Genomic DNA, 24,418 nt, shown 5'->3' with positions numbered 1-24,418 from the left:
TGTCCAATATCCATGGTGAAAGATGGAGAGATCATGCACATTCTCTGTGCAAGAGAGAGGGGAGGTGTGAGAGCAAAAAAAAAAAAGGAAACTGCACCCCTAAAAGTAGCATTCTGCTTCAAAGGAAATTATCAGATAGCAGGAAGGAAAGGATGCTTTGTGTGTCCTGACTTCTCTATCTGGCTAAACTCTTTGGTACCAAGAGTGCAAGTGCAAAGTCCTCCACTTCCAACACTGAGCTCAATCCCCTCTCCAAATCCCACCTCCATAGGCTCCACGTCCCAAATCTCCAGGCATTTCCCAAATCCCAAGCTGACAACCCCAATGGGTGGAGGCAATTCCAGGACCCAAAGAGACAGATGCCAAGAAGTCATGTTCAACCCAACCTCTATGTGTCGAAATGAACTGCCTCAAACCACAGCTGCTGGAAGGCGGGGGGGATAGATCAGGGATGCCATGCTGGGGTTGGGAGGGAGGGGTTAATGCCTCACCCTTCCAGGAGTAGGAAAGCTTTGTTCTGCTTCCCTGAACTTCTCAGGTGGTGGTGGAAAGTGCCATCAAGTTACAGCTGATTTATGGAGACCCCCACAGGAGTTTCTAAACAAGAGACAACCCAGGCCTGTAGCTACAGGGGGGCCTGTGGGGGCCCTGCCCCCTGACTTCTTGTTGAGTGCACCAACTCAGGTGCCCCAGCTTTCCATCCCTTCCCTCCCCAGCCACCACTACAGGGATGAAAGCTGAGAGGCTGGGGACCACCCCCCTCCCTCCCCCCCAGCAGCCGCTGCCCCACCCATGCCATTTAAACAGCCAAGTGGAAGGGGGTGGGAGGGCAGGTCAGGCACCCTGAGTTGGGCATCCTGAGTCATGATAGTGGTGCCAGGGGAGGCAAGCCACTAAGTGCCCCTTGACTTTTTTACATGCCCCCCAACTTTTAAAATCCTGGCTACAGGCCTGAGACAACCAGAGGTGGTTAGCCATTGCCTGCCACTGTGCAGCAACTCTGGAATTCTTTGGTGGTCTCCTTGGCTACAGACTGTGCAAAATCCTCCACTTCCAACATTAGGAAGGCTATTGCTGTGGGTGAGCAGTTGTGTAAGGTTAAGAGGCTGACTGGGACCAAGAAAAGGTTTGCCTCTCAATGGCAAGTTGTGAGAATCAATAAAGTAAAATCAATAAATAAGAGCATTCTGAAGGCAGGCTGTCTCTCCCACATTTTCTTCCTTGCACATCATCCTGGGATTTATAGTGTTGTTCTAAACAGCATCACCCCCTTTGAGGCTCACTGACTTCAGTAGATTAAGAAGGGGGTATGAACAACCCTGACCTGGGTGTGATGCTCATAGTGCAAATGGTTTGTTTTGGATTTCAACAGGCAAGAACAAGCTTATGAGAGAAAGCAGTTTTTATTAACTAAAGCATAATAAACTAACTCAAGAGTAACAGCAAGCATAACCACACATACAGTCCTCAGCAGTGGGCTTGTCTTATATGTCTGGAAGTTGCTCCTTACGTGAGCTTCCGCTTGGTGCCTCTTTTTACAAACACAGAACTAAACTAACTCAATAAATAATTAAGTCCACCTAGGACTTGTTTTCTAAATTTTACTGTGCTCTTTCTCTCCCCCCCCCCCCTTGCTTCTGGGCTCCATTGTTCAAAACTCCTGTGAGAATTTTGCTGAACTCCAAGATTTGACAAACTTTCTAATATTTCCCCCCACAAAAAAATGGGAAAATAACCAAAACATATACACTGTGGCCACATAGGAGAAAGTAATTTAAAAAGTATGATGGGAGTAAGGTTTTATTATGACAATTATAATTCAAGAAGCATTTTAAGACAGATGCTGAGCTGATATAATTTAGCTTTCAGTGATGTCAGGGGTATGAGTTTACCCTGTGCGGGCATTCCTAAAGTCCTCTTCCTTGTACCTATCACTTATCAACTTCAGTCCATCTCGCTTTTCCCGCGACACTGGCAGAGCGGAGGCCACGCAGCCCAAGGCTTCCCAGCTGCACTCTCTGACCAATCGGACCACTTTCCCTTCCTTACAAGCGCAGCGAGACAGACCCTGCTGAGTGACGTCCACATCCTCCTCCAATCAGAGGCTGCGGGGCGCAGTTCAAACCTTCAGACGGCCGTTGGTGGAGGTGTGTGCAGCTGGCTGCGGGTAGGGGAGATTGCCTCGGTTCAGCCTCTCTTCTCCCACCCCGAGTCGTACTATGGTATGGAGAGGCGGCTGCTGACCCCAGGCCCCTTTCGTGCCACGAAGCTGGTAAGGAAGATGGGCCAGGACGCAGTCGAGCAGCTAGTATGAAACGCCGTGCTTTGGGAACTGCAGAGGGAAGGCACGCGTGGCTGGAGAAGCTGCCTAAAGTAGAAGAGGGGAGATGGGTCGGTGGGTGACTGTGAGTGCGTAAGAGGAAGATTTATGCTCCTCTGACAAGAGTATAATTTATGCAGATCACATTCTTTCATTGGTAAATGCAAATAAAAGTTATTTTCTTAGCTTCGTATGTTAACATATTTTCGGAAAAGATCGTATAACCAAAGATGCAGGTATGACAAGGAAAACTGAGATTGTCTGCGTTTAAGTGTGAGCTTTGTCAGGCAGCAGCCATTAGGAGCCTTGTATACAATCTACAGCAAACACATGTTTTATCTTCCTACACAGGATTTTTCATTGCATTTGTGTAATGCATGTAATGTGTAATTTAAAAACAGCATTTGTCTAGGTGCTGGTAATTGGTTTTATTTTGAAAGTAAATGTGTGTTGCCTTTTTCTTACAGGGAATTTGCGCATATGTAGTGTAGAATTTAGAGTCTTGTAAAACCAATTTCAAGCTAAAAATTCTGTCTTATTGATGCTGAATTTATGATTGCTTTAAAGTCCTAAATTTCATCTTTTGTTTTGCAGTGGAATGAAGTTACTAAATATTTTCGGGCAGGAATGCCACGAAGAAAACATAGGCAACACTTTAAAAAATATGGCAACTGTTTTACTGCAGCTGAAGCAACTGACTGGCTTCATGAATTACTTAAAAATAATAACAATTTTGGTCTAGAAGTTACTAGGGAGCAAACTGTCCAGCTTTTAAGGAAGTTTCTGAAAAATCATGTGATTGAGGATATAAAAGGAAGATGGGGCTCAGAAAACTTAGAAGACAACAATAATTTGTACAGGTAGTATACATTCATATTGATAGAACATTAAAAATAAATTATACAAAATATCGGTTGCTTTTTCTATTATTAGGGACTACCATGAGAACTCTCTGCCTCCTTTGTTCATAATTTCAACTCACCTGTAGCATGTGGCTTTAAACATTTAGCTGTAGTGCAAGATCAGAATTCTAGTTACATGATATAATATGCCTTCTATCACACTTGTGCTGGGTGTATGCATTTTATGCTATCCTGTCAATGCATCTTGCAATATTTACTTGTTTTGTAACAGATTTATATATTCTCTTCATGGAAATTGTCAACTTTGCACCATATCTGCTTGCTTACTTACTATATTGCTATCCCATTTACTTCTCTCTCTTTCTCTCTCTCTCTTTTTAATTGTCTGATATGGAAACACACCACCCTGCTTTCAGTATTGCAGATGCTGAAGTGGTGAAAAAGGTTCTAAACACCTGAAAAACGTAAAGTGTAAATCTGTTTACAAATCCTCCTCCTTGGTCAGGATAATCTAAGATGCTCATGAAAACTAGATTACATTGTTATTTATTTATTGTGCATTGTAAATTATAGATTTCCTTCAACTTCTCCAGTTAGAAGTCCACCAAGTCGGTGTCCATTGCGTGAGAAAAAAAATATTCCTAAAGAATCAGACAGTGCACTTAAGGTGCCACATTTCTTCAGGATCACTCCTAAAAAAAATGAACAACTAGTAAATCAGGTACTATTCTAGATTTTGGGGGAGGGGGGAAGGACTTAAATGATATGATACATCTCCAGTAGATGGTTTAATACTTTAGTGTCTTTTGTGTTTGATAGGGTTGCCAGTTCTAGGCTGGGAAACTCCTGGAGATTTGGGGGTGGAGCCTAGGGAGGAACAGTGTCACAAAGTATCCATTGTCTCCAGGGAATCTGATGTCTGTAGATGAGCTGTAATTCTAGGGTATCACCAGGTAGTGGGAGGCTGGCATCCTTGTCTAAGAATCTTTGATGAAACATTCAAGCCAGTCTTTCCTAACATATATATATTGGCAACGTGGCCTCCTAGTTAAAATCTGGCTCACTGAAAGACATAAATTGTTGGGACTTATTTTTACTAATGACTTTTAAAATGTAGACTTTTAGATAAGTGGTTTAGATGATGTACTTGAGGAGAATGTATTCTGTTTAATGAGGTGGGAATAGACAAGTTTTTTTAAAAAGGACTTGGCAATGATGCAGTTCAGTTGGTAACTTAAATGTTGTTTTCTTTTATTCTGAGGGCTTTTCTTGAGCAGGAACACAGTTCTGGCTGGCTTGGCATCAGGGTGTGTGGCCTAATATGCAAATACATTCTGCTGGGCCTTTTTCTACTAAAATGCTCTGTGAAGCAATGGTGATGTCAGCGAGTGTGGCCTTATATGCAAATTAGTTTCTGCTGGGCTTTTTCTACAAAAAAGCCTTGTTAACTAAAAATTGTCATGCACTGTTATGAATCTGCTAATTAAGGTTATGTTCCAAGACCATTGATTGCTGAGTCATCAGCAAACTTATGTTCAGTCTCTTGGAACTGTGTGGTATTACTTACATTAAGTGGTGCTGGGAGTCTCATGTAAACCTGTCCTTTCAGATTGGAATATCAGAGAAAAAGTTTCATGGCCTATGTAAGGTCAAGAATCCACAGGAGCTGAAATCCAGCAAGTTCCCTGTTCCCTGTGGGGAAAAGTTGTGCTCCTAAAATCCCAAAAGAAATAGTCATTACACTGATACTCTTGGGGCTGAAAGTCGCTGTGTGAGAAACTGCTCTATCTGGCTTGTCAAAGGATCTCTTATCCCTGGGTGGGAACTTTTAATATCCTCCTGGTGTGATTGATACAACAGTTATTTTTGTATTACAAAGGAGTTTGGAACCCTTTTCAGACAGACTAGAGAAATGCAGGATTAATTTGCCCTTGACTATTCTTCTATAACTGTATAAAAGATGTGAGATCCAGTACTTTCCAGGTACTTCATATAACACTGTTGAGAGAATGTGGAAATAAATGGCTGGTAATACTTCTGGTTAGCTTCTGCATACCTCAGGTGGGGGCACAAATGGATTATTAGGCCCTGAATGTTCCTCCCAACTCTTAAGGATGTATTTTGGAATCATTATTGCATCTCTGTAGGAAATTGTAGAGAATTTAAATAGTGATGCAGTGCAAGAACATACCGACAAAATGGCACACAGCAAGAGAATAAGCCAAGCAGACATTGAAGAAATTTGGAGAAGCACCATTTTGATACAGTGAGTGATATATGATTTTCCTTTTTCCTATCATTTCCCAACGTAATTAGGAGTCGAACAATTAATGTATGATGCTCTGATAGTTGTAGCGTCCCAATAATGGACCTGGGATCTTCAAAACATTTTGATAGAACAACCCTATACTGTAGGTGCTTGTACTGAGGGCTAGAACTTCTGATTCTAGCAAGTGCAAATATTTGTGTAAGTACTCCTATTAAGCCATAAAGAAATAGAGTATTTTGGAATGGGTAGTTCTTGGAGCAAGAACTTTTGTTGTCTTTAATACTTTATAGAACTGCTGCTGTACTTTTCAAATGCTAGATCACTGGTTTCTTTGATAATATTCCTATTTTCTCTAGCATTTCTCTTGCTCATATCTTTAAAAAGTTTGCTGCAGTTACTAAGCCTTCTAAGATGGTTGAAGTTAATAGGCTTAGAAGAATGTAACCATTTAGAATTATACTGTAAAGAAGGACTAGTTTTGTACTAGGCAGTGTGTTAGAGTGGAATTATCACTTGGCCACTTCTCCACTGTATGATGGTAGTGTGATGATGATTTTGGGAGATGATCAGGTCACCATCTATGGCAGGAGTCCACACACTGGCAGCCCGTCTTCTAACCACCGCTGGACAGCAGGAGAATTTTTAAAAATTGTCAGCATTGTATTATGTCACTTCTGAGGAAAGGCCTGAAAGGATGTCATTTTGCTGTAGGAATCACCAGAAACTCTGGTTTTGCCATAGTTTCCAGCAATTCCTAGAGCCATATGATATCACTTTCAGTTTTCTCCATAAGTGATGTTGCTTTCTGTGTCGATGTGCCCAGCACCCATCTACAGTCAGGTGCCAGCTATCAGACAGCAACCCTACTGGTGAAGCAGAATGTGGGGGGAGGGGGCTTCTGAGAGGGTGGAAAGTGAATTTGACTCATACGCGGCATAATAAAACACAGTGTGAAATCATAATGCTTATCATTTTGTGATCTACTCAAATAGGTTACTTCACAGCACTACTAAGTTGTTCTCAAAGTATTATGCTCAGTTTCAAAACTATCTGGTCCTTTTTTCTTCCTGTAGCTTGCAAACTATTTTAGGTGTACCATCCTTAGAAGAAGTCTTGGACCCAGCACAAATATTTCCTAAGCATATCATATATAATATGACAAATACAAGTAAACGTGGTGTTGTTGTTCTGCAAGACAAATCAGGTAAGACTTCCTGAAGCTGTTTTTAAAATCCTTTAAGTCTACAGTAACCAGAATGCAGAATAAAACTTTTCTATTTACTCTTGATAATGTCTGGAATAAATCTGATGAATACTTTCAAAGAACCAAGTGGCAGTGGTTTTGATAGATCTTCTAGGTTGATAAGACTTGAGGGTTGCACTCTAATGATGGAGATGCAGGAATAAAGTTGTGGCTCTTCTTTAATTTTAAAGTAAGCCATTGTGGTACACTGACAGGTTCAAATTTCCATTCAGGTGTGAAACTTATTGAGCTATAACTTGGATATACACCAGAGTGGGGGATGAGGATCCTGGTCTGCTTACCTGGAAACAGGTGTCCTCCATCCCTCAGGTTGGGTTTGGAATTGGCTGGGTTCAAATATTGGCCTGCTTCATGGGCCTCAGAATGGGAAGGGAGGCAGGTTCACATCACCCCTGACTTCCCTAATCCCCCTGGGATCTGCTCTGGAGTTCCTTCCCTTCTCTCTGGTCCCAACTGATCTTCCTTGGCTCAGGATTGGCTTGGTTTAAATAGCCCAGCCAGCCCCTTCCAGACTCCACCCACCTTGTGCCTTTCTGAGATTGATTGAGTGCCTTGCAAAATTATCTCATGTGGTTTGGGTCAGGATTGAGAGCCCTCTTGAGCCACTGTTCAGCCACTAGGATGGGGTCTCAGTGTTGTATTCGCTGCTGCCTCTGCCAGGAGTTCCACCATGGTCACTGCCACTGGCAGAGTCTCAGCCTTCCTGGATCTCACTGGCTGCTGGCATCTCTGTGCCACAGCACTAGGTTTTGTGAGCTGTACCAGTAGGAAGGATGGGCCAGGCATGCTCCAGTCAAGGGGTGAGTGCTATCCTCCAGAAAACCAGCACTTCAAAGTAAGCTTCCTTGGATTCATTGGATTAAGATGGTATGCAAATACAAATATATCTTTCTCTCCCCCCCCCCCTTTCTTGCAGAAGACCTTCCACATTGGGTACTGTCTGCCATGAAATGTTTAGCAAACTGTAAGTTAGACAAAAACTTTTTTGAAATGTCAGAAACTGGTTTTTGTTCTGCAGAGCAGAAATAATGTACTATAGTGGTGACTTCTATTAGGGTCTTCTGTTCTGGAGCTCAGATTTCAGACTTGAAGATAAACCAGATAAAAACAGAAAAATCCATATCTACAAATAGAATCATAGTCATGCATTATAATTCTATAACCAGAATACATCGTATACTGGTGATGTACCTGATACCAAACACTTTCTACTAAATCATCCAAATATGAATCCAACAGTATTTTTTTAAAAGTATCCAACTAGATTGCCCAAGGTGTCTTATCAGTAAGGCATGGCAGACATTTGTTGTCTGGCTCCAGCATCTGATGAGCCGAAGCGCACTGTTCTGAACTTGGATGTTACCTTGTTAGCCATGGCTGCTAAAAATAGATCTTATATGGTTGTGCCTAATCCTTTATAAAGCCATTAGCATTGCATTATGTAGTGATGAATAAACTGTAATCTGCACTGGGCAGGTCCCTTGGAGAGCACCACAAAAATTTGCTAAATAACTTTTACTGCCCAACTAGAAATGCATATAATTATAGGGACTTTCTAGCTGCTATAACTTTTAGTGAAATATCCAATAACTTCCATCTTTATACACACAATGATAACATTAACTTTCTTTACAATGTATTTCTCAAAGAAATGTCAGCCCCTATTCCTGACGTGCTTATCTTTTCACAACTAATATCCAATTTTGTTGCTATGCCTTCGTTTAAAGATCCTTTGCTTCTCTTTGGTGTACATTACCACTCACTGTCTCATCTTCCACATCTGTTGTCACAAGAGCTCCTATGGATGATCCCATTCCTCATCAGTCCTTCCCTCTCTGTACAGAGGGTCCATATTGTAAAGCGTTATAGGATTTTGCGGTAGAAACAATCATGAAGACATTAGCCAAGTTGCTGTATGCCATGGAATTTCACAGACAAATGCAGATGGAAAGCCAGCTGCAGCTGCAACAAATGCTGCCAAATGCTCTTGTATGTGCAGCATAGCCGACAGCACAGTGGCGGACACCTGAACAGATAACCACGGAGTACATCCAGCAATGGTAGTGACCACAAGAGGCCGTGCTGACAGGCAAGCCTGACCTGCTTAGAAAGCAAGTGAGGCAAAAGAACTGAACCGTGCCTTCTCCCTGTCAAATAAAAGCTTCACAGCACCAAAAAAAAAAAAGAGCGAGAGATGCTCAAGAAGCCATAGAGTTGCCAGGTCAGGTACAAGGAGATTTCCAGTGCCCATAAAAAGTTCTGTAGAAGGGGCAGTTTTGCCAGTTGATAACTTTCCCATCACATTACTGCAGTCCTGTAAGACATCAACTCAAAGCTGCAGTAAGGACTGAGATTCTCACACTGGTAAATTATTTGTTGCACACTTCTATTACCTTGTAATGAAAGTGATCATGGATGACATTTATTAAGTGGTGGTAATATGAAATGGCTTCCTGGAAAAAGGTACAATGGCCAGGTCTCCAGGGATTTTGTGAACAGCAGAGCGATTGTGAGAAAAGAAGACCATACAGGATGGATAGAGATATAATTTTGGGGTGATCCAGGGGGGTGGGGAGCGAAGCAGTAATAGCTGGCTGCATGTGGGCTCCAGAACTGTGCAGTAGGGAAGCATCTGGAGGTTAGGGAGGTGCAGACAGAAGTAGGAATGGTTAAAATGGTAATATAAGCATTTCCTTGGATAACCTGCAATGGAAGATAACATCTGGAATTGTATCCGGAAGTTAGATTGGATTTACAAGTCGTTTCAGCTTGCAAGCCTGCTTTACAAAACAGAGTTGGGAAGGGACTGTGGTTCAGTGGTAGAGCATCTGCTTTGGACACACAAGGCCCTGAGTTAATCCCCAGCATCTCTGGTTACAAAGATCAGGCAATGGAAGACATGAAGTGAAAAATCTCCACCTGATACCTGAAGAGCTTCTGCTAGTCAGAGTAGACAGTACTGACCATGATAGACTCATGGGCTGATCCATGAGACAACTTCCTGTGTTCATGTATGGCCATGCTATTTAAGCTACTGGGTTAAAGCTAACCAGTTTTTTCTCTGACTAAAAAAAAGAGGGACCCTCCCCTCTTCAGAAAAGCTAAGCGGGGGATAGTTGGACCTTCATGGACAAAAACTATATGGAATGTGGGGTTGTAAGAAGGGGGGGAAATTGGTGAGTGCAAAAGTGGGTGGGGTCCAATCCACTGAATACCAAAGGCCAATATGATTGATTTGAAATCATTTACAGAAGACAGTAATGGGAAAAGTTTACTTTTATTGAGTTGACTGCTAATGTTTTCTATGGGAAATGTTTCAAGGCTTCTCCAACTTGATGCCTGTAACCAACTGAGGTCTTTGGAAGGAAATCTTTCATTGAAATCTGCCTCCGTTCCTGAGGACTGGAAGGTAGCAAATGTCACCCCCATCTTTAAAAAGGGTTCCAGAGGAGATCCGGGAAATTACAGGCCAGTCAGTCTGACTTCAATACCGGGAAAGTTGGTAGAAACCATTATCAAGGACAGAATGAGTAGGCACATTGATGAACACGGGTTATTGAGGAAGACTCAGCATGGGTTCTGCAAGGGAAGATCTTGCCTCACTAACCTGTTACATTTCTTTGAGGGGGTGAACAAACATGTGGACAAAGGAGACCCGATAGATGTTGTTTACCTTGACTTCCAGAAAGCTTTTGATAAAGTTCCTCATCAAAGGCTCCTTAGAAAGCTTGAGAGTCATGGAGTAAAAGGACAGGTCCTCTTGTGGATCAAAAACTGGCTGAGTAATAGGAAGCAGAGAGTGAGTATAAATGGGCAGTCTTCGCAGTGGAGGACGGTAAGCAGTGGGGTGCCGCAGGGCTCGGTACTGGGTCCCATCCTCTTTAACTTGTTCATAAATGATTTAGAGTTGGGAGTGAGCAGTGAAGTGGCCAAATTTGCGGATGACACTAAATTGTTCAGGGTGGTGAGAACCAGAGAGGATTGTGAGGAACTCCAAAGGGATCTGTTGAGGCTGGGTGAGTGGGCGTCAACGTGGCAGATGCGGTTCAATGTGGCCAAGTGCAAAGTAATGCACATTGGGGCCAAGAATCCCAGCTACAAATACAAGTTGATGGGGTGTGAACTGGCAGAGACAGACCAAGAGAGAGATCTTGGGGTCATGGTAGATGATTCACTGAAAATGTCAAGACAGTGTGCGTTTGCAATAAAAAAGGCCAACGCCATGCTGGGAATTATTAGGAAGGGAATTGAAAACAAATCAGCCAGTATCATAATGCCTCTGTATAAATCGATGGTGCGGTCTCATTTGGAGTACTGTGTGCAGTTCTGGTCGCCGCACCTCAAAAAGGATATTATAGCATTGGAGAAAGTTCAGAAAAGGGCAACTAAAATGATTAAAGGGCTGGAACACCTTCCCTATAAAGAAAGGTTGAAACGCTTAGGGCTCTTTAGCTTGGAGAAACGTCGACTGAGGGGTGACATGATAGAAGTTTACAAGATAATGCATGGGATGGAGAAAGTAGAGAAAGAAGTACTTTTCTCCCTTTCTCACAATACAAGAACTCGTGGGCATTCGATGAAATTGCTGAGCAGACAGGTTAAAACGGATAAAAGGAAGTACTTCTTCACCCAAAGGGTGATTAACATGTGGAATTCACTGCCACAGGAGGTGGTGGCGTCCACAAGCATAGCCACCTTCAAGAAGGGGTTAGATAAAAATATGGAGCAGAGGTCCATCAGTGGCTATTAGCCACAGTGTGTGTGTGTGTGTGTGTGTGTGTGTGTGTATATATATATATATATATATTTGGCCGCTGTGTGACACAGAATGTTGGACTGGATGGGCCATTGGCCTGATCTAACATGGCTTCTCTTATGTTCTTAATTAATCAGCTAGGAATATGTGGCTTTTTAAGAAGAATATAAGAGCACTAATATTATCCTCAGAGATGAATGAAATAGTGATATTTCATATCTTTTAAAATATTTTTACTTTATTGCTAAAATATATCATTTGATATCATTACTGTGGCTAAATTTTGCTTTTGATTTCTCAAGTATTTTCATTGGTACATGTGATAGATGACATAAGACTTTTACTGCAGAAACACTAGGTTGTTCTGTATGCTGTTTATCCACACTGTAATTCTTTAACACCAAAATCCATTTTTCTAAGATTTTATTTTTTCTGCATTTAGGGCCTAGAAGTAATGACATGAGCCAGCCAATTTATGTGGGCTTTGAACAAGATGTATTTAAAACAGTTGCTGACTATTTCCTTAGCCTCCCTGAACCTTTGCTTACTTTTGAATACTATGAACTGTTTGTGAACATCTTAGGTATGTATTTATCTGTAGCACTGAAACTATATGTGCAATTGAGAGGATGGATTAAAATACCATGAATCTGAGGGAGATTGATCTCTGCAGGCTGATTTTCAGGGTAAACTGTACCAGTATTTTAGGATAAGTAATCAATATAATCTGTTACAAATACAAGTAAATTCTGGCTTGGGGACATCCTAGTTTAGGTGCTGATTGCTGAACACAGAATGATTTGTTTGTCCTTAGCTTTGCATATTTGGGCTAATGGTTGCATGTTTGTTTTTGAATGACCCCTGATAGAGCAAGTGTTCTTTCAACATTACTAACGCTGAACTTTAACTCTGCCTTGTTAACTTTTCTGATTCAGTCATTTATTTGTTGTCCTGTCACACCACTTGCATCTTAATTTGTATTTCGTTTTCTGATAGTCTTATGTGGCTACATCACAATTCCAAATAGATCCTGTGGAAACCCTAGTTCCTGGAATGGCTTGCAGCTTCCAAAAACTCCACATTTAAACTCTTTCAGATCAACTGAATGTCTCCTGCTAAGTTTGCTCCATCGTGTTACTGACAAAAAGGATGAGACTTCTGGAACTGTTTCTAAAAAGATGGATAGAGTTGAAAGAAGTTGTGGTGCAAAGTTCCAGCAATATAATACAGCTCGTAAACGTGGCAGTCTTCATGAACTAATGGATGACAGTTACCAGAATCTTTCAAGACTCAAAAATGAAGAAGCCCTGCCTCTCAAATCTAAAGCAAAATATTGCTCTTTGGAGGGAATTACAGATACCACAGCAACCATGCTTAGCAAAGATGGATTAAAAATGCTTTCTCAACCTGAAGTTCACATCACGCCAGTCACAAAAAATGAAAATCAGCTGCTTCATTCACAGTATAAACCAGACTCTTTGATGAATCTGTGTTCTAGTAACACTAATCAAAAACAGTCAGGTGGTGTCAAAAGAGTTTTTGCATCTGGAGTTACTGAGCAAAAACTACATAGTGGTAACTGTAAGTCAAAGCAACTTGGCAGGTCTCAGAGTTTACGTGAAAATAAATCCAATCGGTGTAGCATCAGTGATCCAGTTGCAAAGATCACATCTAGTAAACCACATCCAGTAAACCACAAAAACCAAAGTACTGCTAAATTGCTTGCTAAAACAGGAAGTGAGCCTGAATGTTCTGATGTTGTCATCAGTAAGAGACTCTGCAAAAGTTCCACAGAACTTTCAGAAAACTTATTTTCTCCTGACACTTTTATGTTGACTGGCACATCAAGTAAGATTGCTTTCCACAGCATGGTTTTTTTAAAAAAGAGTAAACTTTTTCTGCTTGCTTTTGCCACTGCTAGAGTTTTGAATTGCTGTAGCTGAATTTATCAAAAAGGAGCTTCTGGCCTGTGAGGTTAAGGAATGTGATAACCTAATACTTTACAATGCAAACATCAGAATCTTCCATTGTGCATGCTAATACCACGAATTTATTCTCCTGTCCAACCTGTGATATTTATCTGGTTTTTCAAATCCGTACTTAGTAAGAAGGGTTTTTTGCCATCTAAACATGGGGGAGAGGGAGGGGGATTTGACCCTGATTTTAAATCATTTTTCTAATCGCCCAGCATCTATATGCTTACCTAGGTGATGTGTGTAACTAGAATATACAGAATACTTCAGCGTAAAAAAATACCTTGTTGGTGTTTCACCTGCATTTGTTGAAGCAAACTGAGGTGACTTTGCATCTCAACAAAAATGTCTAGACAAGAGCAGAAATGTATATTACTGCAAGGAAGATAATTATTTTAAAAATGCAAAAGAAATTAGAACTACTGTTACTGCCTTTGGTGTAGTGACAGTTTGTTGCATCTCCCCAATTCTTAATCACTAGGTCTGTTGCAACCTCATTTAGAAAGAGTGGCCATTGAAGCTCTGCAAGTGTGCTGTTTGCTCCTTTCACCACCCAATCGCAGAAAACTTCAACTCTTAATGCGCATGATCTCCCGAATGAGTGAAAATGTTGACATGCCACGCCTTCATGATGCAGTGGGCACAAGATCTTTGGTAAGATTCTTTCCACAAATAATTTTTACATTTTTCAGCTCTATAGTGATATTTATAAATAGGATACAATTATTGATCGATCTTCTTTCTATACTGTTGTAAAGGGGGTTGGTGTGATAAGAAAGGCAGTTTTTAAATGTTATGATTATTATTAGATGTCTCATGCTATTGGATTGCACTATTTTACACCCTGAGTCTCAATGAGAAAGGTGAGCTTTAAATAAATGAGTGTCACTGCAATACTTAATAGAAATCCCTTTGTTATGTGGTTTGTTTACATTTCAGATGATACAGACATTTTCTCGATGTGTATTGTGTTGTGCAGAAGAAGTAGACCTTGATGAGCTGCTTGCCACTAGATTAGTTTCCTTTCTAATGGATCATCATCAAGATATTTTTCAAGTTCCAACTTATTTACAAGTTGCAGTGCAAGACCACATAGAGACTTTAAAAACTACTCAGGTGAGATAATGATGGAAAAGGATTAAAGCTTCTCTTTTTAAATAGAGATTCCTGTGAGATTCTGTTAGTGGAGTCATTTGTTCTCTAGGCTGCTGACAACTTTTCCTTCTAAGATAATGTCTACTCATGGCTCATACTTAAAATGTAGGGTTTAATAGATCTTGCTGATGGATAAAAGTTGCACAGGATCCTTCCATGGATGTAGCTCCTTGGCAGTTGTACCATGTGCTTCTGGAATAAATGTCTATGCAGTGCTTAGGTTTTGACCAGCTGACTTTACACCTTGCCAGAGTTAGCCTTGTAGTTGTCACAGAAGCAACATAACTGCCTGAAAATAAAGAATATATTGGCACAGTCCGGACTTTGTTCCTTGTGCCTGTATATGTCTTTATATCAAGACGTTTTAGCAACATACTGTTCCAGAAAGGAAATGTTTGGGTGTGATGGCAGTAGTGCAAAATCTGCTATACTCTAGATTTGAGGTTTCTGTCTTACTTGCAGTATGTCATGTTTAAAGCAAAATTTTTGTATAATAATGGATCTCCCATGTTGCAGCTGTTCCATGTGCTTTATGTAAATTCTGTTAGTCCCTGTAAAGTAGACCAATATTATACCAGTATTAGAAACGGAGATCTGAGGCTATGAGAATAGTGGTTTATCTAAGTCTACACAGTTCCTGCTAAGCTTACATTTGAACTAGAAACTTCACACTGGCTTCTTAAATTTTACCGATTCCCCTTTTGTGATCAAAATACTAAAAGTTTCTCTACTGCCTTATTGGCTAACAGAAGAAATGTTTTGGGGAAGATCTGAGTGCCATATTTCCTACTTACTCCTACTGCAAGAGGATAACTACTCAGGAATTTGATGAACAAAAAGTTTATACTTCTCAGGCTGCAGTTGCAGAGCTCTTGGAAAGCATTATTAAGGATCGAACATTATCTATTAAAGATAAGAAGAAAAAGCTTAAACAGGTAATAGAAGAATTTTCTATTAAAATCTTATTAGGTATTACACCAAAGTGGATTTTTAAATATTTGAAGGATTACTAATGCAAGATTGTAACCAATTGTTTTCATCTGCCCTATCATACAGGAAAAATGTCTCAAAGTAGGGAACACAAGAGTTTCTTTAAATGTCCCCTGAGGCGCTGCTTCCAGGACTAGTTTGGGGGGGAATCATCCAACCTATCCCCACCCCTTGTGCCTGCAGAAATTCCAAGCAGGACTAGGTCCAGGTTTTGTTCCTTTGATCAGATCTTTTTTTGCAGGACAGTTCTCTTCCAGAAGGGCTTCTGTTGACTGTGGAATCTTTTTGTTTTTTAACCTTTGAGCAAACATTTAATAACCCATAAACAAGACTTTTTAAACATCTGGTCACCTTTTTGCTACAGCATCTACAATAGGGGGTGGGATGTTGGTGTCTGTGGTCTCTGTCCCTACAGGCCCCTTGTGGCACTGTGTTGCAAACCAAAAGCAGGATAGCATGATATGATCTTGTTTCAGAACTGAATCCTTTGAAAGCAGAGTGCAGAACTGAACAGTTAGCTTGACATCTTGGCACAGTAAAAAAAAAAATACAGCATGTGTTCTGGGTTAGGTGGCACTATAAATCAGGAGTTAAAAATCTGATTTTTTTAGCCTTGGCTGAAGCCCTATGTTTGTTTCCTTGGACATAAATCCCACCAAGTTTTGCAGAATTTACATGGAAGTATACGTATATAGCCTTGCAACCTTAAAGTGCCTTTTTCTTTTCTTTTTTCAATTGGACTTCTCATTATTGTTAATACTGTTCAATGAGTATGTTTTGTCATGCAAAATTAAAATGTATCATTTTAAACTTTATTCAAAGTCATCTGACACAATTTATTATAATCTGCTTTCTGCTGAAGTGAAACCACTTTGGTAAAGTTTAGTACAGAGTACTCCTGTTCTTTTTGCAGAAAATCTTGTTCAGAGAAAGTTGCCAAAATCTGCTATACACAATTGCACTTGTCCCAGAATTTCCTAAGCAAGTCTTATGACTGGAGCCTGGCTGTAAACAAGCTGCTTTTAAATCGCTAAATTGTTGTTGCTCCCACTCCCTGTGCTCTCTTACAGAAATGCAGACTGTGTGGTGCTTAGAAATGTTTCAGAAATTGTGTCAAACATTTCAGTAGACTTATATACCAGTTCCTCAGCTGGCTGGCTGCCTGTTCCAAAATTACTTTTAGCTTAGATTGTGATAATCTAGACAAAAATACTGAAGTAGATTAAGCTTCAGAAGACTGACAATTGTGTGTTGGTTGTGATTGTCCTAGCTCTTGCCATGTAATGCTAGGGTTCCCTGTTCTGAGGGGTTTGCACAGCAGTGTTTGCTGTTATCATTTCACTTCCCCATAGGGATGCCAGATCTGGGTTGGAAAATACCTGGAGACTTTGGGGGTGGATCTGAGAGAGGCAGGGTTTGGGGAGGGGCCTCAGCATGGTACAATGCATAGAGTCCACCCTTCAAAGCAGCTATTTTCTCAAGCAGAGCTGATCTCTGCCAGCTGGAGATCAGATGTAAAAGTGGGAGATCTACAAGCCCCACCTGGAGACTTGGCAAGCAAAACAGAAGAAACACAGCCTAGGTTGGAAAATATACATGGGCTGTGTACATTGGATTAGGATTGGGGAAACTGAGGTGCATATTTGTTCTTGCTGTTAACCTTGGTGGCTGACTTTGGCCATTAATTCTGCCAGTCTAACCTACCACACAGGGTTCTTTATGAATGTAAAATTGAAGAGAAGAACGTTTACCATCCTGAGCTCCTAAATTACATTAGCGGAGAATTCAGGAGCAGGATTTCGGCAAGACATTAAGAAACTCGCAGTAAAGTAGGCAGAGGGCTTTTGGTTTGGACACTATGTTGATAATTGGTAATCTAGAACAGGTCCCCAGGCCACGGACCAGTACCGGTCCGTGGCCTGTTAGCAACCTGGCCATGAGTTGTATAATTATTTCATTATATATTACAATATAGTAAGAAGAAGAAGACAACATTGGATTTATATCCTGCCCTCCACTCCGAATTTCAGAGTCTCAGAGTGGCTCACAATCTCCTTTACCTTCCTCTCCCACAACAGACACCCTGTGAGGTGGATGGGGCTGAAAGAGCTCTCCCAAGAAGCTACCTTTTCAAGGACAACTCTGCAAGAGCTATGGCTGACCAAAGGCCATTCCATCAGCTGCAAGTGGAGAAGTGGGGAATAAAACCCAGTTCTCCCAGATAAGAGTCCACACACTTAACCACCACACCAAACTAATAGAAATAAAGTGCACAATTGTATCATCCTGAAACCATCCCACCCCCGGTGGTCCGTGGAAAAATTGTCTTCCACAAAACCAGTCCCTGATGCCAAAAAGGTTGGGGACCGCTGATCTAGAAGAATACTTGTCTCTACACATACATGCAGTTGTATTAACTTGTAGCCATGTATACTCTACAATATACAGTGATTTGCGCTTTAAAAAAAACAACTATAGATGGGCATACAATACCACCTTATCCAGTGGACTATAGCAAAGGAACAATTCCTTTTTCCAGTGCTGGCAAAACAATTTTCCTAGCTTTTGGCTGCTCTCATGTTGAAGGTGTTTGGAAAAGCATTCACCTGCTGCTGACAAAGTTCTACAACAATACAATACCTTTCATCCCATCTTCAGTAATTTCTGCTCCAGTTTTTTTTTTTTTTTAGTATGGTTCCCCTTCACTGCTAGAAAATCTCTAAAAGCCAGGTTTTGTCTCTTGAAAATCCTACTCCTAGTCTGCATTGTCACTGGAATGAAGCTTGGAAGCCAAACCAGCCTGAAATGGTACAGCCAAATTAACAGAGACCATGGGAAACCTGAAAAGGAATCCAGTGCAAATGAGTAAGGAGCCTAATATTGTTCCATTGTCCTGAAAGGATCAGAGTCCTCATAGGCTAAGAAAAATAGCCCCTTTTCATTTGACTTTTTTGATGTTGCTATGGGCATGTTAAGAAGAGGGAATTGGGCTTTTAAATATGCAAGATTGACAGAAAGGCCTGAGGTTTGACTACTGTGTAGACGCTGATGTGTTTCTCTGGTGAGCTGCTTGCCTTGATTCACTTCATTTTTAATTCACTTCATTTATACCTGACCTTTCTCTCTGGTGGGGACCCAAAGCAGTGTACATCATTTCCTCTCTTCCATTCTATTCTCACAACTTCTCTGGAAAGTAGGTTGGACCTTGATGTAGCCAGTCCTCCAAGAGCTTACAGGGCACTTCGTACAGGGCCTACTGTCAGCTCCAGGAGGATTGGCTACATCTGGGGTGTGTGGCCTAATATGCAAAGGAGTTCCCGCTACAAAAAAACCCCTGGGTTGGACTGAGAGTGTGTGATGCCCCAGGTAACCCAGCAAGCTTTTGTGGCTGTGTGGGAATTTGAATATGGCACTCCCAGACCCTAGTGCAACATTCTAACTACTATAGCACACTGCCACTAGCTGTCATAGCCTTCCTTGAGACATTTTGTGGGCTGAAGAGAGTGGCCTCTGCTGCAAGAATTGCTGGTTTAATCTGTGGGGCAATACTGAATGCATAGTTGTATGTTTGGTTGGGCATCTGTTCTCATTGCACTTTGTCAGTGGACAAGGCTTAGTATATGGTTGAGGGAATACCATGAGCAAGCCTTTCTTTAGCCCTCTGTGAGCCATCTGCATGACTAGAATGCTAAAGGAGATAGTTCTAAACCCATATAATGTCATCTCTTCCTTATGGGCTACTACCTAGCTATCCTTTAAGAATGTGTTTTATTTTACCTCATTTGGATATCTAGTCTCTTTCCTCTTCCCCATCCTCAACTTGTATGCACCCTTTACAGATGCTGTTATATATGGCTTATGTGATACTCAGGGCTAAAAATTTAACTTCTATGCAAAGACTGTCCTGAGGTTATGAGGCATTTACGGGCTACATAGCTCTAATGCATGTAAATATAATAAGATCTGTGCACTGGCTGCTCTCCATGAGCAGAACAAATAATCACCCTCATAAGACAGTGTCTATTATAGTCAACTAGCTCTTTCTAATGCTGCATATATAGTTCTTGAGTGTACTGGGTGTTTTGTCATTTTATCAAATACTGTCAAGCATTTTAAAGTATTTATAAAGCATCAGTAGATTCGATACTAGTTACAAAAAGATTAGTAATACGTAGTAATTACTATGTTCCAGTTTTTAAAGTTATACTATTTTGAAATTATTACTTTCAAACATTAATTTTGTAAAAAAAAATATGGTAATTTACTTTAACAATGTAAAATTTCTATAAATTTGTACAATTACAGTTCAGTTAACCAAACAATGGGGAGGGACGGTGGCTCAGTGGTAGAACATCTGCTTGGTAAGCAGAAGGTCCCAGGTTCAATCCCCAGCATCTCCAACTAAATAGGGTCCAGGCAAACAGGCATGAAAAACCTCAGCTTGAGACCCTGGAGAGCCACTGCCAGTCTGAGAAGACAGTACTGACTTTGATGGACCAAGGGTCTGATTCAGTATAAGGCAGCTTCATATGTTCAATTAGGTATCATGGAACATCAGTCTCACTCAACAATTCCTAAACAATTTTAAAAGTACAGGCAAAGTAATAGCAGTTATTAATTGGAAAGTTAGTCTTGCAGCTACATTAAGTAAGCATCAGGCCAACATGTGAAGATGCCTGCAACCAGTATAAGGTGCTGTGCTGAGCCATTAAGGCCTGCAACTAGCTACTGCAAGGCTAGGGGGCAAGCAGCCATACTCCTGCTCTTGCTAACAAATGATACTGTACTGAAATTCCACAAAAAAAAAAGCTATTGGGTTGGAGGTATTTGTGAATTTCCTGCATTGTGCAAAGGGTTGGATTAGATGACCCTGGAGGTCCTTTACTCCTTTCCAATTCTATGATTCTGTATATAATGGCTTCCTGGAATATTTCATTATAATCCAATAATAGGTAATGAGTTGTCTGGTCAGCTGACATTTAATTATTAAATTGGCAGGCATGCTAATGTTACTCTAGGAAATTTCAGTTTAAATAATTGGTGTATTTTTTTTTCCAGTTTCAGAAAGCATACCCACAGATCTATCAGAAGAGATTTCCATTGACAGAAAGTGAAGCCATATTGTTTGAAGACAAGCCCACAATTAAGCAGCCAATGCTCATTCTGCAAAAGCCAAAGTTTTGTAATCTAAGACATTGATTTTCATTTTTTTAAATTTCACTTGCCTGATGCTTGTAAATAGCATTTGTGGACAAGTATGCTAAAATGTGCTAAAGTTGCCTAAAGTGAAAATGATTACATCAGTGTTTACAAATGAACCCAGTAGCTGTAAATACAAAAAGAATAAGTGTAAGTGAAATGGAGGTGACATTATATATAGTCACACTAGTTGCCAACAAGAAAAATGTGGTGATATTGAGAAAATGAAACAAACGTAATAACTCTTTCTGTTCTGGAAAGGGTGGGAGGGTTTTTCAAAACACCATAAATTGTCCTTTGTCTTCAGTTTTGATATATATTATATGGTTGGATCTTAAGTAAAGATCTTGAGCTTGAACCTTTGGTTCGAGTAACATAACTGTACATTTCTCCTATAATTTGCACTTATTGTAAATAAAATTATATTCTCAGTGATAAGTATCCTGTTCTGATGGAATGCAGTGTAACATGCTTTTGACAAAAAACAGTGAAGACTAGGAAGCATAGAGCATGGTCACAGAGATACAAAAAATGATCAAGATTCTGTTTGCAGTCGTGGCCCCTTTATGTACAAGTCTAGCTTTTGAAAGAGATGGCTACCTTGCTTCAACAGCCATAAGGGGACAGTTCATATCTTCCTGACACCAGCACCACTGTGGGGAAAAATTGAATTGCATAGTTTATGAGCCCTTATTTCACTATTTGTACTGTGCCAAGTCCTTACAATATGTTTTATTTTTGTTATTGTTCAATTAATATCTATATGTTCTGTTGCAAGAGCAGACTATCTAGATGTTTTCCTTTTTATCTTTATTCTGTTTACAGCATTGGAATGTTATTTAAGCTCACCTTTTAAATATATCAAAATAGTTTAATAAACTCTGATTTAATGTGGTTAACTGAAATTAATACCTTGCTGTGAAAGTGTGTTCAACTGTGTCAAAGCTGTAGTAAAGGAATCTAATTCCTAAACCTAAAATGATGCATCTGGATTTATGGTGATAGGGGTCTCAATTTTACCATCCCTCAGTGTTTCCTCATTCTCTTCTATTAAAAAAACCCATCACCTCTCCCATTTTTCTGCTTCCTTCTTTCCTTCCCACCCATCAGCCAACCTACCTTTATCTCCCCACGCACCCCATCTTCAGTTTTCCCTTCTACCCTCCTGTGGGAGCATCTCCCCAGGAAAACTGACCACTCTTAAATTTTATTTAGTATCTTAAATATTCCAATACATAATTTTGTACTTCTGGATGTCCAATATGTAAAATGTCCCTGTTCTTTTATTGCAATGCTTGTATCAGTTAGAAGTTCTAAGTGCCATTCTTGCAGTTCTGTATGGGGTATACATAATTTTAGTAATTCTTCCTAATCCCCACATTAACTGATCATTTTGAGATAGAATTGTGGACTAAGTTTTATAAAGCTATTGCTATTTTTTTTTCTCTTCTATAAGTTGTTTACTTTCCAAATCTGCTATCTGTAAATTATAGGTACCAATTATTTCTGTTTTACTGTTTGAATGAGAATACATTCAGATTTATTAAGGGTCTGAAATATATTCATCCTTTACTCTGTTTGCCTCACAAAAAATGTTTTATCTGGAGATAGAAAAAATGGGAGAGCAGCTTCACCCTTTTCACACTTAAGATCTGGAAAGGGCTTAATTGTATAGTCCTTAATAAAGTCTATCTAATGCTGCATATATGGCTATCACCTTAAGCAGAAGTTATATTTGATTATTGTGCCTATGAATTTTGCCACTGAGAGGGTAACATGAATATTTATGTATGATAGTGGCCATGACACCTGGGCTCGTACATTTAGCAATTCCATATTTTTATGTAAAGGGGGAGACTAAATTACCCCTCAACTTGTTAAATATAGGGCACTCTATAATCATGTTCGATAGTTTCAATTTTATCCTATGTGCATCTGCATGTTCTATTAAGAGTATGATACTCTTATTATATCTGCCCTCCAAAGCCATTGAGGGAAGAGCATTCTTGCCAAAGTAAAAGTTCTTCTTAGATTTGGGACTGTCAACTGATAAAATTACTTTGGCAGTTGCAATGGGAGAGCAATTCCCAAATGGAGTGATGAACATGCCCTGCACACCCTAACAGACATACTTGTAACATCTAGCTTCCTTACACATTTTTTTGTCTTATAATCTCTTTAGTTTATGTATTATATCATTTATTATTTCTCAATATTTCATTTTCTTTTCCAGTTGTTGGTCGTATTAGCTATAATGTTTATCTGCATAGATAAGCTCAAGTGGAGTCACTCCTCCCTCAGATATTAAATCCTTTACATTGAAGAGAAATGCTTTAGTTTAGTTAAATTTATACCCCGCCCTCCCCACTGAGGCAGACTCAGGGCTGCTTGCATTGGTCATAACAATAAAAGACTAATACATTGGTACCTCATAATATCAATTAAAACAATAAAACAGTTGGTGCTAATTAACATTTTGGTGTTATTCAGTTATGATGACAGTATTTCCTGGATTCCTCCTGCTGTTGTAGGTCTCAAAGCTCAGCTGAAAGCAAGCCAGGAGAGTATGGTCTTACAGGCCTTGCAAGGCCCTAACCTCTTCCAGCAACTGGTTCCACCAGTGGGGGGCTGCTACTGAGAAGGCGCGATCCCTGGTAGTCTGTCAGTCTCATCTCTCTTTGCCCAGGGATCACTAAAAGATGTTGAGTTTCCGATCTTAGTACCCTCTGGGGAACATGTGGGGACAGATGGTCCCTCAGGTAGGCAAGTCCTCAGCCATAAAGGGCTTTAATCCAAGCCCTGACTTCCATCAGTAATTCATGTAGTCCCACTCTTGGTGCTATGTCCAAGACACATCTGGGAGTAATCAATAAATGTTGGAAAAATAATATTGGATGGAATCCATCTTTTCAGAAGAATCCTGAATTCAAATTTCCACACCATACAGGAATTGGTTTCGAACCTTAGCATTTAAGGCTAAGGGAACACATTCACCTAATGAGTAAAAGTACTCATTTAATTGGTCCTTAGTAAAGTTAGTCATCCTTGTAGAGCCAAACTCCATAATTACTAACTATATGTTTCTATAAATTCAATATGACATAAGAGGCACGCAGGGGAAAACAAATCCCAATTTCTTTTTAAACCAATCTTATGCTATAGTTAATACAGTTTTAATAGGATTAGAACAATCGAATTGGAAGGGGCCATACAGGCCAATCCCTTGCTCAATGCATGATCAGCCCCTAGAGCATCCCCAACAAGTGTGCAGCCACTGCTTAAAGACCACCAGTGAGGGGGAGTTCACTTCCCTAGGTAGCTGGTTGCGCTGTTGAACAAAATTGCTGTAAAAACGTTTTTCCTAATATCCAGCCAGTACTTTCCCATTCTTAATTTAAACCCATTTTAAGTCCTATCCTCTGCTGCCAATAAGAACAGCTCCCTGCCCTCCTCTAAGTGACAGCCCTTCAAATATTTAAAGAGAGCAATCATGTCCCTCCTCAGCCTCTTCTCCAGACTAAACATTAGTCCCTTAGCTTTTCCTTATAAGGTTTGATCTCCAGGCCCCTGATCATCCTTGTTGCTCTCCATTCTGTCCACATCCTTTTTGAAGTGAGGCTTCCAGAACT

At 40.3% G+C, this 24,418-nt stretch overlaps 1 protein-coding gene across 3 annotated transcripts; it reads left to right on the top strand.

The window, feature by feature from the left end:
* The first annotated feature begins 1,971 nt into the window (after window positions 1-1,971).
* DEPDC1 (DEP domain containing 1) lies at window positions 1,972-21,768 on the top strand. Of its 3 annotated transcripts, none has more exons than XM_060231996.1 (12): window positions 1,972-2,272; window positions 2,915-3,180; window positions 3,757-3,895; window positions 5,331-5,449; window positions 6,526-6,656; window positions 7,633-7,680; window positions 11,915-12,055; window positions 12,469-13,320; window positions 13,927-14,099; window positions 14,385-14,561; window positions 15,350-15,535; window positions 20,649-21,768. In XM_060231996.1, exons 1-12 carry the CDS (start codon window positions 2,225-2,227, stop codon window positions 20,787-20,789), a joined length of 2,421 nt encoding a protein of 806 aa, XP_060087979.1. In that variant the 5' UTR covers window positions 1,972-2,224; the 3' UTR covers window positions 20,790-21,768. The 3 variants fall into 3 exon arrangements, with proteins under 3 accessions (XP_060087979.1, XP_060087978.1, XP_060087980.1); XM_060231995.1 differs by having other exon boundaries at window positions 3,757-3,904; XM_060231997.1 differs by lacking the exon at window positions 12,469-13,320 and having other exon boundaries at window positions 3,757-3,904.
* Window positions 21,769-24,418: the final 2,650 nt, after the last annotated feature.

This window comes from Heteronotia binoei, chromosome 2 (assembly GCF_032191835.1).
Source record: "Heteronotia binoei isolate CCM8104 ecotype False Entrance Well chromosome 2, APGP_CSIRO_Hbin_v1, whole genome shotgun sequence".
NCBI classification, from domain to species: Eukaryota; Metazoa; Chordata; class Lepidosauria; order Squamata; family Gekkonidae; genus Heteronotia; species Heteronotia binoei.
The sequence above is the reverse complement of the archived record's forward strand: the minus strand, read 5'-3'. Positions and strand labels throughout refer to the sequence as shown.

What these genes read in the sequence shown, in the direction of transcription:
- DEPDC1 (XM_060231995.1), top strand. Translation starts at nt 2,225, where the DNA reads ATGGAGAGGCGGCTGCTGACCCCAGGCCCCTTTCGTGCCACGAAGCTG. An exon ending in ACTGTTTGTGAACATCTTAG is followed by an intron (nt 12,056 to 12,468) that starts GTATGTATTTAT and finishes GTTTTCTGATAG; the next exon opens with TCTTATGTGGCTACATCACA. An exon ending in AGAAGAAAAAGCTTAAACAG is followed by an intron (nt 15,536 to 20,648) that starts GTAATAGAAGAA and finishes TTTTTTTTCCAG; the next exon opens with TTTCAGAAAGCATACCCACA.